This window comes from Ammospiza nelsoni, chromosome 1 (genome assembly GCF_027579445.1).
Source record: "Ammospiza nelsoni isolate bAmmNel1 chromosome 1, bAmmNel1.pri, whole genome shotgun sequence".
NCBI lineage: Eukaryota > Metazoa > Chordata > Aves > Passeriformes > Passerellidae > Ammospiza > Ammospiza nelsoni.
The window spans coordinates 63733948-63750068 of NC_080633.1; the positions used below are offsets into that span (position 1 = coordinate 63733948).

Consider the following 16121-nt stretch of genomic DNA (forward strand, 5'->3'; position numbering starts at 1 on the left):
TGGGGCCTCTTTCAAAGCCTGAAAGGAGTAGTGAGTAGTCTCCTACTGGAGACTTACTCAGTTTCTAGTGTTTAAGTGTGTTCCAAGGAGCCCCAAGTAATGTCCCTACTGAAAGAAACCTTCAGGATAATTTCTCTTTTTGTTTACTTATACCTTGTCCAAAGAATTAGCTGTCTGGAATAGAATGTCATGTTGTGCTAATACATGCTCCTGGAGCAATGAAAAGAGAATTAAAATGTGCTTGAATGAACGAATAATTAAGAAATTATATTCTAAAGCATTTTCTTCTCCTTTTTTTCTTTTAGGTTCAGGAAAATCCTTTTCCATGATGGGCAATGCAGAGCAGCTGGGTCTGATCCCACGGCTCTGTTGTGCTTTATTTCAGAGAATCTCTGTAGAAGAAAATGAATCTCATACTTTTAAAGTAGAAGTGTCCTATATGGAAATCTACAATGAGAAAGTCAGAGATCTGCTTGACCCAAAAGGGTGAGTAGCTTCACTTTCCCCTACAGCCTTCTGTATTTTTCTCTAAACTCTAAAAAGAGGAATTGGTTTTGGAAGTCCCTGAGGAGGTTTTTTCAGAATGTATGTTTATATGACTTCTTTAGAGAGGATTAGATACCAAACACAAGAATGAATATTCATGTGTGTTCAAATAATCACTGGTGTGATTAATTTAAACATTAGGATACCATCCTACTGATGCAGGCAAATACTGTATGAAGTACTTTACCACCACAAAGCAAGACCACATACGAGTGAGTTCTGGGGTATTTTGCCAGATGATCCAGGCAGTATTTGTGTAGGAATTTTCATCAGCTAGGAGAAATTTGAAGCTTATTTACAGCTAGGTCCTTGTGGTTTAGATATTGAACTTTTTTGAATGTGGAAAGGTGACACCTTAGCATTTACTTAGGAATTCTTTCTTCTATTTTGTCTACACAGAAATAGTGATTAGGCACTCTGGCTTGGAGATGTGTGTACAGGAAGTAGTTTGACAACACTTGTTCAACTGAGCATTGATATATGTGATTTATATTTCAATTCTTGAATATAATTGCTGAAGGTGTTGTGTGCAAGTTAGTTAACAAGATAGATTTCAGACCTCGGTATGTGTCTATATAAAGTATAGAAAATGTGAGAAGAAATGAAAGCTTTAGCAAATTGCTAGAGGGAGGGTTTTTAGTCTCCTTTTTTTTAGTTCGGTATTCTTTCTGCCAATTAAGGCATTTCAGATTTTGTTCCAGCCACAAATACTGGGGTGGGAAGATGCATGAAAAATAATTTATGTATGTAGATCAAAACTAGTTAGATTGGTTTGACTCTTTATTGTTTGAGTTACAAATTCTCGAATACTTTCTTCTTCCTTTTACAATTAAAAAAGACATAAATTGACTTCTGCTATATAAAAGGTACTTATTTCATGTTAGGGTAATAGTTGGCTCTCCATGCTAATGAGTAGATGGTGCATGAGTTGTACTTTATTCCACAGGAGCCGGCAGTCCCTCAAGGTCCGGGAGCACAAGGTGCTGGGTCCGTATGTCGATGGCCTGTCTCAGCTGGCTGTTACAAACTTTGAGGTAAATCTGAACCAGGGACAAGTTTATTAATAACACCTATGTACACGAGCAGTAGGAGTCTCAGAAGAGGTAAACTAATGTCTGTCTAGATATTTTCTAGATATTTATTTCATGTGGAAGCACTGGGTTTGTCCTTGTGTTAGTTACAAATATAGTAGTGGTATCTCATTAATTTGCAGTTTCACTGCATGTAATATATGCCATGAACACAATATTTGCTTGACACAGGAAATATGAGGATTCTAAGATAATTATATTAGTCTTTCAGCATGAATTTGACTTTGTTGTTGAGTACTACATTCTGTTTTATATAGGTAATTCATAACTTAAATCACAGCAGCATCTAAGCCTACTTGATTTATCAAAACACATTCAAATAAATTAGTATTGTAGAAGCCAATGAACCACTGTAGGCACAATGGAAATAATTAAAGCAGTGCAGTTTTAGGAGTTGTGTGGGAATTTCTTTTTATGAAGAAACCGATTTGGAAATCTGATTCAGAAGTGTTTTTTAGAAAAATGTTAATTATTTGTGTAGTGTTATGTCCTTCTTTTTATGTTTTGAGGTTTTAATTTTTTTCTGCAGCATCTGTGTGTATTATACATTTTAAAAACTGCTTTTGCAGCTTCTATAGTGAATTGCTTAGTTTGAAAGCTCACCTCCTTTGTGCAAATTCTAGTACGTGTTGTTTATGCTTAAGTTTTGGCTGATGACTTCTGAAACGGTTTTGGAAGACTCAGTAAGCACATATCTCAGGCTCTGCGTAGTCATCTTTGTCTTGCACATGTGGGAAGGTAGAGGTTGAAGTGAGGTAATGTTTTGAGCCAATTAAGTGAAGATAGCATTAGTGCAGGTCAGTAAAGAGATGCCCTGTGTTCACTTGTGTAAGTGAATCTGTGCTGGCCTGATTCCTGGCATTAAACAATATGCTTTGTAATGTGGGTGTCACCAACATAGTTCAGCAGAAGATAAGGAAAAGGCAAAGTGACTGTAGTTGCTGGGCTTTAAGTGCAGCACTTAAAAAGAGATATGATTTAACATTGTTCTGTGGATTTATATGCCTCTGTAGCAATACATCTCAAAATGTGCAAAGAATTTTCTCATTACTTCTACCTTCCTTTCTTCCTCTCTCCCACACACTCTTCCATCTAGATGGGCATTTTTTTTAGCAAGCACGATACTTTGCTTTTATCCTAGCATCCCTTTTTACTCTTTTTGCTCTAGGATATTGAGTCACTGATGTCAGAGGGAAACAAATCACGAACAGTTGCTGCAACCAACATGAATGAAGAAAGCAGCCGCTCTCATGCCGTGTTCAATATTATAGTGACTCAGACACTTTATGACCTGCAGTCTGGTGTATGTATTTCTGTTGATTAATTTATGAAGTTGAGGTGGATTCTTCTTCCTTTCTCATACACTTAAATCATCTATTTAACTGTGTTTTGACTTTTGATACCATGGAGTCCAGTAATCAAGACTGAGAGAACCCTGGAAGAGCGAGGAAGCGCACCACATAAAACAAACAGTTGGATCACTTTTTAAGATTATGTTGACACCATGAATCTTTCTTAGGTCTTAACTGTTGCTGGAGTTAATGTATTTTAATGGCCTACTCTGCTATAAGGTGATTGATGTTACCACATGGGTGGTTCTGGTTCCTTGGTGCTTCAGGCCTTTACTAGAAAATATATGGGTGACTTTCAAAGATCTGTAAGACTTCTGACAATTCCTTCTTCTCTCAAATGTGATACTTTAATCCACATTATTATGAAGGCCAGTGTTTCATGGTGCCAGTGTCAAGCATGTTGGTGCTTCATGCCAATGTTTCTTAGCTGTTGTTCTCCCATGTCCCATCTGTGCAGAATTCTGGAGAGAAGGTCAGCAAGGTCAGCCTGGTGGATTTGGCTGGGAGCGAGAGGGTGTCCAAAACGGGAGCTGCAGGAGAGCGCCTGAAGGAGGGCAGCAACATAAACAAGTAAGGCATTGGCATACACAGGCTGTGAGCCCTTGAAGAAATCACTGTTGCTTCCCTGGCCTCCTCTTGGTGTGCTTGTCACAAGACAGCTCAAATGAGCTTCATCAGAAGCAGTTCAATATGGCTCTTTCAGCTGCTCAGTGCTGAGCAGCATGTGTTTCCTGACATTGGCATAGGCATCCTGATTCATACTTGACTCAAATGAAGGCTATATGAATTTTATCTGGAAAAAGTGACAGCAGTGCTCTTTAATTAAGCATATACCTTTTGTGATTCATTTATACACCCTGTCCCCAGGCTCATGTGTTTGCCTCATCATCTGCTTAAGGAAGAGTGCAAAGTTGCAGAGTTGAATGGCTTTGTTCCAACATGAATTAAATTATGTGAGGGTATAATGCACAGTTTGAGAAAATCGGATCAGAACGAAGCTGTGTTGGTTTAGCATTGCCTTGGGCATTTGTGCTCAAGCAATGACAAGTTTCAAAGCACTTTTTTTAGCCATAATTACTGTGTTATTGTCCAAAACCAAGAATGTAGCACACTATTACTGCTGTCTTAAATATACTAATTTTTTTGGAAAAAAAGAGTGTAACTGTTGCATTAAAAGCTACTGCTTTTTCAGTTTGTTTCCAAATGTTACAAAATGTTTTGTATTTTATGTTAACAATGGCAGCACAATGTGTGTATGAGCAGCATGCATACTTATGATTCAAATTTACCTCTTGGACATTTTTTCCTCTTTCTAGCTTAGTTTCTAATCTGCTTTGTGTCTAATGCATCATATTGGTACCACGTTGGCATAGTTCTTATGAAACAAAACGATATGGCTGTCTTTGCCTAATGGCAGATACTGTAACCTTACCCCACAGGTTCCCAGTTAAATTCAGATAGTTTTTACTGGAAACTGTATTTGTATTTTGCATAAACAAAGGTGAAATTAAATGTTTCTTTCTAATTTTTGAGAAACAATTCAAATGCCCCCTCTCCCAACAGCAATTAACAAATTGCAAATGTATCTATGGATGCAGAAAGACTTGGATTTTGTTTTTTCCTTTTAGGATCTTTATTCAGTGTTAAACTTGTATGGTATCAATGCAATAGGAGAGGGTGTTTTTTACCTATGCTGACCCTCTGACAATACAGAACTTCAGATAAAAGCACCAAACATTTCTGTAAAAGGTATTCTAAAAGAAAACTGGATGGCTCTACATTTTTCATTCAATTAAATTCTTATATGATACAAATCTGTAATACTTAGTCCATTTATTTAACATTCTCTATTTGAAATGTCTTTTGGAACTCATAGGCAAGAGAGAATTCTTAGTGCTTGGTGTCTTCTGTTAGAGTTTTGCTGTTGGAGCTTTAATGAAGTCTGACTTTTTTAAGCCTAAAAATAGATGTACATGTTTAGTCAGACTGGTTCTTTGGAGGACATTTTGTGCAATCTTCTTTAGGGTACGATGCAACTTACTCATTAGGGAAAGGTAATACTCTTTTTCTGGAGTGATAGAGTATATTTAAACCATATACCTTACTATGTCAGCTCCTTTTCTTATTATATTTCTTTTATAAAAAACCCCAGTAACATATATCAGTGGCATGTGTTATGTTTAATGAGATAAAAAAATGGAGCTGCTGACAAGTAAACTTGCTGCTAGTTTTATGGTTTATTGCCTTCAAGAAGAATGTGGAAATGATGTGCTTGTTTATTCAGTGTCTGTACCATTTGTTTCTTATGAAAACTGGCTAGAGCTGTGGCTAGATGCCACCTTGGTCCCACAACTTTTCCTTTTGGAAACATTATTTCCTTCTTGGAGACAGCATGTTGCAGAGAGGGGCTGCTGTCCCACTTACTGAAGCAACTGAGAGTTGTGTAATTTTGTGTCAACATCTCCCTCAAGTTGTAATAGAGATGACTTCTTTTTTTTTTTTTTTTTTCTCACAGAGCTGGTGCAGAGTTAGTAAAGGAGGTTTTGGGGAGATTTGCCATACCAGATAGGAAAGCTGGATTTGCTTGTTCCTCCCCAGGATGTGCTAGTTCCCATACCCAGTGCAGAAAAGGAGGTGCTTAACAACTCTTTGTGGTGTAGTCAAAGAACATCTTGAACACAGTGATAGGAGGAAGCAGAATAAACAATCTGTCAATTAGTGGCTACAAAAGAAAAATTCTTTCTGTGAGCAGTCTGCAGTTTTACCTCTGATTAGTAAAATCATAACTGTTGTCATTTTAACTTTTGAATGCAAAAAGATGATGTAGGCGGGGGCAGGGAATGGGTTGGGACAGGTCTGGCTCCAAGCTGATTTGAGGGAAGGTTTTAGTATTCAGAGTTAACTGCTAGAAAAATGAGTTCTGCTCATTGAGGTATTTGGTTCTAAATTGTACAGAAGTAGCTTGAATGGGTGTCACTGAGGGACAGAGTTGTTTCCCTGTGATGAGGAAGTGCCACTTCCTTTTGAATGCTCCTGGCTCAGGCCTGTGGTGTGAGCGTGCAAGCTTCCCACTGCCCTCTAGCAAGGACAGCCTGGTGCCTGAGGAACATGGACAGGCAGATAAGACACTGTGCAGAAATGGCACTTTGCTGTAATCTTGCAGCAAGTCCACTCTGCTTCTTCTGCAGTGACTCAGTCTGCTGTGTGCTGTGGGCTTAGGACTTCTAGTTGATTCATTATGTAAGTACCGTGAGATAGGATCAGAGTAATGACAGATCTCTGAGGCATCATCCAGCAAAAAGCAAAGCTGATGATGAGTCCTGTAATTATTGTGTTGGGCAGCCATTCCTTTTGCTGCTTCCCTTAAAGTCTTTAAACAGCTTTGTATTATGAAATCTCAAGCAAATTACATAAATGATTGCAGTTTGGCTTTTATTGTAAATGTTACTCTTAAAATAAGATCAGTATTTGTAAGGAGCAGTAATATTATCACATTTTTTAATCCCATGGTAATAAACTGTACCTTGTAATTTCCTGTTCATTAAAAGGCAGTACCCATAACTCAGACTGGTGTTGCAGCCCAGTTGGGAAATACTTTTCAATCACAGATCTTTTTGAATCTCTGTTCTTCCCACTTCCCTTCTGACTGTCCATTTCTTCCCCCTGCTCAGGGTTTGGCTTTGGTTTTCATATTTCCTCTCATTTAAAGGAGGAAGGTAGTCTAGGTAGTTTTTTAGTTTTGTGCTTCATTGGGAGTGTGCTGATGGTGATTTTCAGTTGTGCTGGAGGAGGTTGCTATAGAGCAGCATGGAGCATCCTGCTGTTTGCTCTTGTATATTTAGCAGACTGTCATCTCTCTCTCTGGAGGTCAGAGGCTAGAGGCAAGAATTAGTTCTCTTTTTTCCTATTCTCCTCTCACAAAACATTCAGAGGTTATTAGGCTTTTCTTTAGGCCACAAAACTAAACTTAACTTTGTATTTTTGCTATGAATTTTTCAGAGGTGAATCAGAAAGTTATCCTACAGGCAAATTTACAAAATAGACTGCTCTCTTGGGAGTTCAGATTACCTACCTAGCCTTTCCCTAAATTTCTTTTGATTTTTCTCCCAGGTCTATGCTGTCTTTATATGCAATATGGGATACCTTTTGTGGCACTTGTAATGGTTCTTGTTAACTTACCTTTGGATATCTTCCTTAAAATCCTCTTCTGCTACATTTTTCTCATTTTCTAAGTGCTATTTCTAAACCAGTGGCGGTTTCAAGCAGCACTGAGGCTCTGTTATAAATATGTGCAAATGCTGCCTATAAACCAAAATAGTAGTACTTCTTTGAAAAGAAAATGCAAGAGGGTGAAGTGGAACAGTAAAATTAAAGATTTATTGGACTATCTAATTGCAATGCTTCTGAAGCTTTTTCCTTGGTACTTATAGAGAGTAGCTGCATATTTGAGCAGGAGTGTGACAAACCCACAATTCTCTTGGGCTTCAGCAGTGTCTCCTTTAAAACCCTTTAGGCATCTGTTTAATGTTCTCAGGCTCCTCAACAAGCTCATTATCTTAAACATACTCACCCCAAGAGCCCTAATGTCACTTAAAATTTACACAGGGTTGTATAAGGATTGCATAATATAGCTCACATATGCTTTGGCTGGATTGCTGACACAGTTACCCCAGTTGGTAGAAGCTGTACATGTACCAAAATGCATGAGTTGGCTATTTTCCTCACGTTTCTGGAGTGTTGTTCGGGATTCAGCTGTCTGCTAAGCAATTTGAGGGCTTTTCTCTTTCACACTTGTGCAGCACCTTTGTAAGTAGGAGATCATTTGGTCTGGGCCCCCCAGCAGAAGCTGCTGAGGCTCTACCTCAGTTATAACCCAGTCCATTTGTCAGGGGACCTCCTAACCTGCCTCTTCTGATCAGCAGCCTTCTATGGCTGGTCACTGCCTCACCAGGCAGATGAGTACTCCTGGGTCAGAGCTGGACTTGTTCTGAGGCTGCCTTCTTATGGCTGGAGAATTGTTTCATTTTAGTTGGCATTTGAGTCAGCGTTCTTAAACAGCATTCTCAAACATTTCCCAGCACAGGGGTTCTTGCTGTGCTGCCAACACTGACTTGTAACACTGTCATGAGACTGCAAATCAGAAAGATTTTTATCCTCTGAGAAAAGGTAGATGTCTAATCAAGGGCAGGGATTTTTCATATACTGAAGCAGTCTATTTTAGACTTTTCAAACTATTCTAAATATTTCAACATAGTCTCAGTCTCTCTGAAATATGATCATAGTACCACCTATGATGAAACACTGTTGATACCATATTTTTCCTCCAAATATGAAACTTTAAAGAAATATTCTGCCTTGTTTGGAGCAGGGCAATGGGCTAGCTGATCTCTTGTGGTCATTTCCAACTTAAATTATTCTATGATTTTTTAAAATTGGATGTGAAGTTCTGCAGAGCAATCCCTATTTTCTGTGTTTTATTTAATCTGCGTTTAGAATATATGTTAAAGCTGTTCTGCTGTTTTGCATTTATAGATCACTTTCAACACTGGGATTGGTTATATCATCACTTGCTGACCAGGCAGCAGGGAAGGGGAAAAACAAGTTTGTGCCTTACAGAGACTCTGTACTCACTTGGCTTCTCAAGGTAATTTTTATTTTCTGTTCACCATGTTCAGAAGATGTCAGCTTACTCATTTGTAGGATCATTGCAGTATGCCTCGTAGCTATGTTATTCCAAGTGAAATGGACAGCTAAGTGTATCTTGTGTTAATTCAATGTAAAATCCTACTTGACTGTTCTCAGTTGTAATGGAATCAAAGGTGGTAGAGGTAGCTAGAAATGTTTATGGAACACACAGATTAGTTTATATCCGGAGGACATTTCAGTGCCTAAATAGTACTTTCAGTGCCTTTATTAAGTATTTTAGGTCTATTTGTGAAGACACTGTGTAGTCTCAGAACAATTTTTTAACTGTTGAACTTTCTGTGGCTGCACTACAGGACAACTTGGGAGGAAACAGCCAAACTGCCATGATAGCCACAATTAGTCCAGCAGCAGACAACTATGAAGAAACTCTCTCAACTCTGAGATATGCAGACAGAGCCAAAAGGATAGTTAATCATGCTGTGGTGAACGAAGATCCAAATGCTAGGGTCATCAGAGAATTACGTGAAGAAGTTGAAAAACTGAAAGAACAACTCTCACAAGCTGAGGTAACCTTATACATAGTAATGTAAAATGAGTTTCTCAAGGAGCTGTCACATTCTGTGTGAAAGACTAGCTTTCTTACAAAACGTGGAAAGGAAGAGTCTTGCACCCATTCTTTGTTCTTTCCTTTTTTAACAAAATAGTTCATATTTTCCAGCATAATGTATGCTTATCTTTAATAACTTTTAAATGAGGACAACATTGTACTGATGGTGACCCTTTTCAGTTCTTGAGGAACTTAAGGCCAAGCAATAATTGATGCAAACAGATAAGGACTAGATTACATCTTCATTGTGTAGACTCATGTATTAGCAGAATTTTTTTTTTGACAAAAAATGTCAGATGGAACAGCGTGAAAAGTCATAAATACGTTATTGGACAACAAAATTCAGGGGGCATTTCTCTCTGACATTTGTGCAAATCTACTAAAAATTGTCAGAAATGGAACACTGAAAACCATCAACCATTTGCTTCACTGCCTTAATAGCTGACACTATGAGATTAATGATTATCTTAGATTTATATTTCTGCTTGAAGAATAAAGTATCCAGGTAGGATAGTTTATTTGGTATCCAGGATATGTGAACAAATTAGGTACTTAATAGATTTGAAAATATTTTTGATCTTTTCAGGAAGGACATAAAATACTGATGGAAAAGGAACAGAATTGTGCTTGAGGGTAAATTTGTGTGGTGTTTAAATTTCATCATTATTTAAGGAATAGTGTTATTCACGTGAACATTTCCTTATAGACTGAAGTGGGAAAATCTTTAAGGAAAAGAAGCCATTCACTTTTTTCATAAATAAAAACCTGTTCTAAGCTCTTATTTAATTCGGAAAATGTTATTGTAGCATGTTGGCAGGCTGCAGCTGAACACAATCAGTAGGAAGGTGTCCAAAATCTTACTAATTATTTTGTTAAGTGTTTTCTCTTCTACCTTCTGTTAAAAAGAGTTATATAGGGTTATAGGCCAGCCTGTTCAGTTGTTACTTGGCACTGGACATATTCAAGCCCTTTGCTTTTGTTTCCTGTTGTGAAATGAGAAGCCTGTGTTAGCTCCAGAACACGCCTTCCTTTGAAGGTGATCAGCAGGGTCAGTCTGAAAGCTTTAATGCAACTCTAAGAACACTAACAAAACCAGGATGGAATGGAAGGCTAAATGACTAGAAGAATTTGTGTTTGAAACTACTGTTGGAAGAAAGACATTGCACTTGAACTACAGACAGCTAGGAATTAAAGTTTTTAAATACTCACATACTTTTATGCAGACAGTGAAGTCTGAGTGGGCAGGCCCAGAGATTTTTGTTCCTTCCATTAACTCTGGAGCTATGTAATTCTTCAGCTATTTCAGATCTGGATCCAATAGAGGTGATTTCTGTCCTCCTCCTCCTTTGCAAGTTTCCTGTTTCCTCAACTTCTACCTTGAAAAACCTGGGAACATAGTAACAAACCTATACTTGTTGCATTTGATAATATGTTGCTGTGTTGAGTTTCCTTGTGCAAGCTGAAGTTGCAGTGGTAAGAGTAGCTGAGTGTTTTTGCGAACTTCTACCTTTTAGGCCATGAAGGCACCAGAACTGAAGGAAAAATTGGAAGAATCAGAAAAACTAATAAAAGAGTTGACAGTCACCTGGGAAGAAAAGCTAAGGAAAACAGAAGAAATTGCACAGGTACTTCAGAAAATTTTAGGAGGAAAGCCAGATACTCATATAGTACTAGTCAGCTGAACTTCATGAACTTTAGTGGACTATGCTGTTTTCCCACCACCTATTTGAAATGTCTTTTAATTTTTGTCTTTTCCCCTTGTTTCTGGTTTTGGGGTGGCTTTGTTTGTTGGTTTTTTAAACCAACAAATGTTCATTTGTTTGTTGGGTTTTTGTATTTTTTTAAAGTCTAGATTTTATTAGCATAAATCTAGCGGTGTCATGATATAGCATTGATAAAAGCCAGTATTTGATTTTAAAATAAAACATCAAAATATATTTGGGCAGCTTGTTTATTTATAAAACCACAGTGAGACTGTGGACATGTTTCCCTTGAAGTAACTAAGGAAGTGAAGAATTACAAAAGGACCAGAATTGTGAGGGGTATTTGTTGCTTTTGCTTTTAGTGATTTCTAACCAGAAAAGGAAAATGTGTACATGTAGTCACTAATGTTTATTATAATTTTTGTACATTAAAAAAACTCCTTTCTGGCTTCTAGTGTATACTTCCATCATTCCTTCATCCATAGCTTGAAGAATAAATGGTGTTTGCTTCCCTTTCTAGTCCTAATGTTGCAGAAGCATGTTATGGTGCAACCACTGTTAAAATAAATTAAAAAAAAAAAAAAAAAAAAAGGGCAAGGGGAAAATCCAAACCTAACCAGCCAAACAAAAAACTCCAACACCCAAACTGTAGCCAAAAAAACAAAAAGACTGAAAAAGACTCATGTGATCAAGTAAGTGCTTTAGCTGAATTAATAATAAAACAGCAAATGAATAAGCCTAAACTGTGGCATGCTATTTCCTAAATCATCTATGACTGTGATTATCTTTGAAGTAATTGAAACTGAGTTTCATTTTTTACTAACATAAAGACTCAAAGCCACATATTGTCTCTTAGCTCTATTCAGTTTATTAAACCTATATATGTGTAGGTAAGCCTAATAAATTTAATAGGACTGCTTAATTAAGCTCTACTTTGGGGAGGTAGGTGTTTGAGGATTACATCTAACTTTTTATGGTTAGTGTGCAAATATAAATTCTACTGACCTTATGGTGCCGGACCAGTGTCTGGTGGTGACATACAGTGTGCATACTCAGCATGTGCATCTTTAGCTTAAGTTGCTCTGTGCTTGTCCCTACATATTGCAGCAGGCAAGATTAATTTATTTTTGTGCTTGCAGGAGAGGCAAAGACAGCTGGAGAGCATGGGAATCTCCCTCGAGTCTTCAGGTATCAAGGTTGGGGATGACAAGTGTTATCTGGTGAACCTGAATGCAGACCCTGCACTCAATGAGCTTCTGGTTTACTATTTAAAGGTAAGGATGTGAACAGGATATTTACACAGAATGAAAGCACACTTGCTTTGAATTTCTAGCTCTGATTTACTCAGAAGAGAGATGTAGGTTTTTTCCTGCAGCAAAATAGGATAAGCCTCCTCCTACTGTTTAGGCTTTTGTTTTCCCTTTGCAGCTCAGCTTCACTATTTTCCTGTTTGATCTCCTGATTGCCAACAGGAGGAGAAATGCTCAGTGTGGACCAGTGTTGAGATCAATTCTAGCTTTTCCAGGCAGGATGTGCCTGACCAGTGGTCTTCTGGCCTGAACTTCAAGCAGGAACTTCATGGTAGATGCTTGTTTTTGTTAGGGAGCTGGGAATTGCTTTAAATATATGAAGAGTTAATAATAAAGAGATAATGATCAGTAGTAATCAGTAAGAATAACATAACCTTCAATGACAGGAAAGCTTGTGAGAGAGGGGGTTAAAAAGGCACTGTTAAAATTTTACAGAAATGTATTTTCCCAGTGTCATTAGCTTTCATACCATTCTGTTTTGTATTTCCCATGCCAGAGTGAAGAAGTGTCAAGTTCAAACCTAGAAGGTTTGTAGGGAAGTGTGAGCTGCTTGTCAATAAGATATGAAAGAGTATTGTGTCTGTATTTTTAGCTACTCTTCTGCTTTGGTAGCTGAAGGAAGACTTGTGTATTTGAACAGTAGCAAATAAAACACAACCTCTCAAACACTAACAAAATAAACTGTTTCAGCAGAACTTAAAATATGACTTGGAATTATGTAGAGCTTAGTATGTTTAGCTGAGTTGCTGTACAGCTGTTTTCTGAAAAGCAGAGAACTCTGCACCTTGTTTTACTATCTATGCTGTTCTCTTAATTATGCCTATATGACATGACTGGTTTTCTTCTGGTTTTTGTGTTTATTGTATGCCTGCAGGCATAGTGTGAGAATACTTTTTAATCAGAATTTGTGTGTCAACTGCTTCATTTTGCTTTAGCTAAAACTGTGTGAAGATGAAGTTCAGGGCAGAACAACAGTTTGTGTGTGTCTGTTGCAGTCTTCAGATGTGCTGTGGCACCATTTCTGCTCGACAGACACACAAACTGTGCAGTCTCAGCACTTTAGCTAATATTTTCTTAGTTATGTCAACAATGGTAGTTTGCTTGTCTCTTAGTAACAGCTTGTTTTCTAGGATCACACAAGAGTTGGTGCGGATACCTCTCAGGATATTCAGCTCTTTGGTATAGGAATCCAACCAGAACACTGTGAGATTAATATTGCTTTAGATGGAGAAGTTACGCTCACACCAAAAGAAAATGCAAGGTAAGGAAGATCAGCAGCACTTTCCATTGAAGTGGAAATTTGGTTTTTTTTTTGACAGATAGTGACTTTCATGCATTTTTATTTTACACAGACAGAAGTATCTTATGTTCTGACCAATGAGTATTTTCAATGCAGTTGACTTAAAGAGATACTTAGAGGGAAATTCAGCAATTAAAACTAAGATTTCCCTGCACATGTGAACACTCACCCCCCCACTCTGCAGGGCAACAGGCTGTCAGTGGTTTGGCTTGGAATAAGCCACCTAAAGAAGGTACTTGGTAGGAGAGAGGGGCCATTGCCTGTCTCTATCTTGGGTAGCAATGAGATCCCTGAGATGCTGCTGGCTGTTCTGGCCTGTGTGATGGGATAGTAGCATCTTGATGGCAGAGAATAAATGGTGCCTGGTGAGTAGTTCCTGTTGTAAAGTTCAATATTTTGTGAGAAAAAGGTGCTTCAAAGGTCTGAATTCTTTTCTAAATCCTTAATTACTGTTTTGTCTAGTTAATATGCAGTGTAAAGTAATGCTTCACCTTTTGTTTCTACTTCTGTATTTTAATAATTTTTCATTCCTGGGGGACTGTGGCTCCTTGGGTGGAATTGTAAATGTCTTTGTCACTTGATCTCCAATAGCATGTGATAAAGCAGTACCTTTGTCCTAGTTAATAGTCATGTGCTTGTCTGAAATTTTAATATCTAAATAATGTACAGATTAGTATCAGAATGAGAAACTGAAGTTTGAGAAACACGTAAAAATCTGATTTCTTTCAGTCTTCCTTTAGTGAAATGCATTTGTATTTTCTTCTGCAGCCTACAGTACAAAATTTCAAACAGATGGCATTCAGGCTTGTGGTGATAAAGTTACTGTACTGGAAATCAGTCATTTTGACTGGCAGGAACAAGGGCACATGTCAGTGGAAAAAAACATATTTTGTTTTACTCATGGCTGATCTGTGATGCTTAAGTAACTGTTCTTAAGATATGAGTATCAACAGAAATTTAGCTACCAGAATTTCATTGAAAAAAGTTTAAAAAAAATCTGATTTAAAATGAAATACTTGTGTTTGTGTTGACTTACATGAGGCTGCTGAAATGAGAGTGCTGCATCTGAAAAGCCTTTTTCATTTCACTGAAGTTTTTTCCCCTTTCAAATAAAATGCTCTGCTTTGTGACTCACACATGCAAAAGTTCAAGAGCTCAATTTTTCTCATTTTGTGATTGAAACTTAAATACAAAGAAATACACTAGTATACCAGATGTTCACAAAAATAGACCCTTGTTAATAATAGAGACTCTATTTGTTGAAAGAATAAAACTTGGATCTAAGAATCTTCTCTTATGCATGAATGCCAAATCTGTTAACAACGTTTTACAACTCAGTATTGACTAAGTTGTATCTTTGAGAGTTCTATTAGTAGGATTTGCATACATTTATGTTTGGATTTTATAAGTTTTTAAGAAACAGGCAGTGACCCAGTTTGAGAAACAGCCATTTAAAGAAAGCTTTGCAAACAAAATCAACCCTGTCTGTATGTTACTGAAGAGTTGTACCAGCCAAAGGCAGAGGGGAAAGGTGCTAATTCTGACAATAGAGATCAGACCAGTAACTTTCCCAGTGATCCTTTCATAAGAACCTAGCTGATTTGTTAACGTATGATACAAGTGACTGTCAGTAGGTGGGAGAAAATGCAACTCTTTAATCTTTTATTTTCAGGATTTCACTGGAGTTGTATTTTTTTTTCAGATCCTGTGTAAATGGTGCACTGGTATGTTCTGCCACTCAGTTGTGGCATGGAGATAGAATATTATGGGGAAACAACCACTTTTTTAGGTAATAGTTGATGTTTATATTCCACCCATTTTATATTCAGCCTATTTTTTTTCCTGTCATTATTTTAGATAATTTTTTTTTATAAACTGAATTTCCATTTTTGCTCAGAATCAATTTACCAAAGAGGAAACGTCGAGATTGGCTGAAAGATCTTGAGAAAGAAACTTCCCTAGGAGAGCATGATCTGGATGCAGCTAGTGAAGCTTCTTCAGAACCAGACTACAACTATGAGTTTGCACAAATGGAAGTTATTATGAAGACACTGAATAGTAATGGTAAGGCAACTGCCAGATAAAAACATTTTCTTGGATTGTCTAACAAATTCAGCCTGGAACTCAATTTCTGGGTAAAACAAGGAATACACTTGTTCCAGGGGCTTTGGAGGATTTTTGGGATAAGAAACAATGTGTGTGCAAATATATATATGAAACATATATATATATATATATATATATATATATATATATGTATATATATGTATGTAAAAAAATATGTGCACCTAGGTATAAATACACACACAGGATAGTAGTTGGTTTGTGCCCTGACACAATTTTATTTGTACCTCTACTCTCTTTTATAGTGCAGCTGAGTTGTAACCATATGCCTGTCAAATTATCATCCAAGTTTACTAAGTTCTTGTTTTTGTGAGTTACTGTAGAAAGAAGAGGTGCACCGTATATGGCTCAGTTATTTCATCCTCCTTTTTGTATCAAATGTTACTGACACCATTTTAACCTTATTAAAAAAACATTGAAATGATAACAAAGCAAAAGGCAA

General features: G+C 37.3%; 1 protein-coding gene across 2 annotated transcripts in view; it reads left to right on the plus strand.

Annotated features, from left to right (window-relative positions):
- Window positions 1–16121, plus strand: part of KIF13A (kinesin family member 13A) — a 103614-nt gene that overhangs the window by 53496 nt on the left and 33997 nt on the right. For both annotated transcript variants that reach the window (XM_059469083.1, XM_059469076.1), the window contains exons 6-16: window positions 306–486; window positions 1493–1580; window positions 2806–2940; window positions 3447–3559; window positions 8522–8633; window positions 8989–9201; window positions 10757–10867; window positions 12085–12219; window positions 13386–13516; window positions 15258–15344; window positions 15453–15619. In XM_059469083.1, coding sequence (XP_059325066.1) covers window positions 306–486; window positions 1493–1580; window positions 2806–2940; window positions 3447–3559; window positions 8522–8633; window positions 8989–9201; window positions 10757–10867; window positions 12085–12219; window positions 13386–13516; window positions 15258–15344; window positions 15453–15619 — 1473 coding nt within the window. The remainder of the gene's footprint in view (window positions 1–305; window positions 487–1492; window positions 1581–2805; window positions 2941–3446; window positions 3560–8521; window positions 8634–8988; window positions 9202–10756; window positions 10868–12084; window positions 12220–13385; window positions 13517–15257; window positions 15345–15452; window positions 15620–16121) is intronic.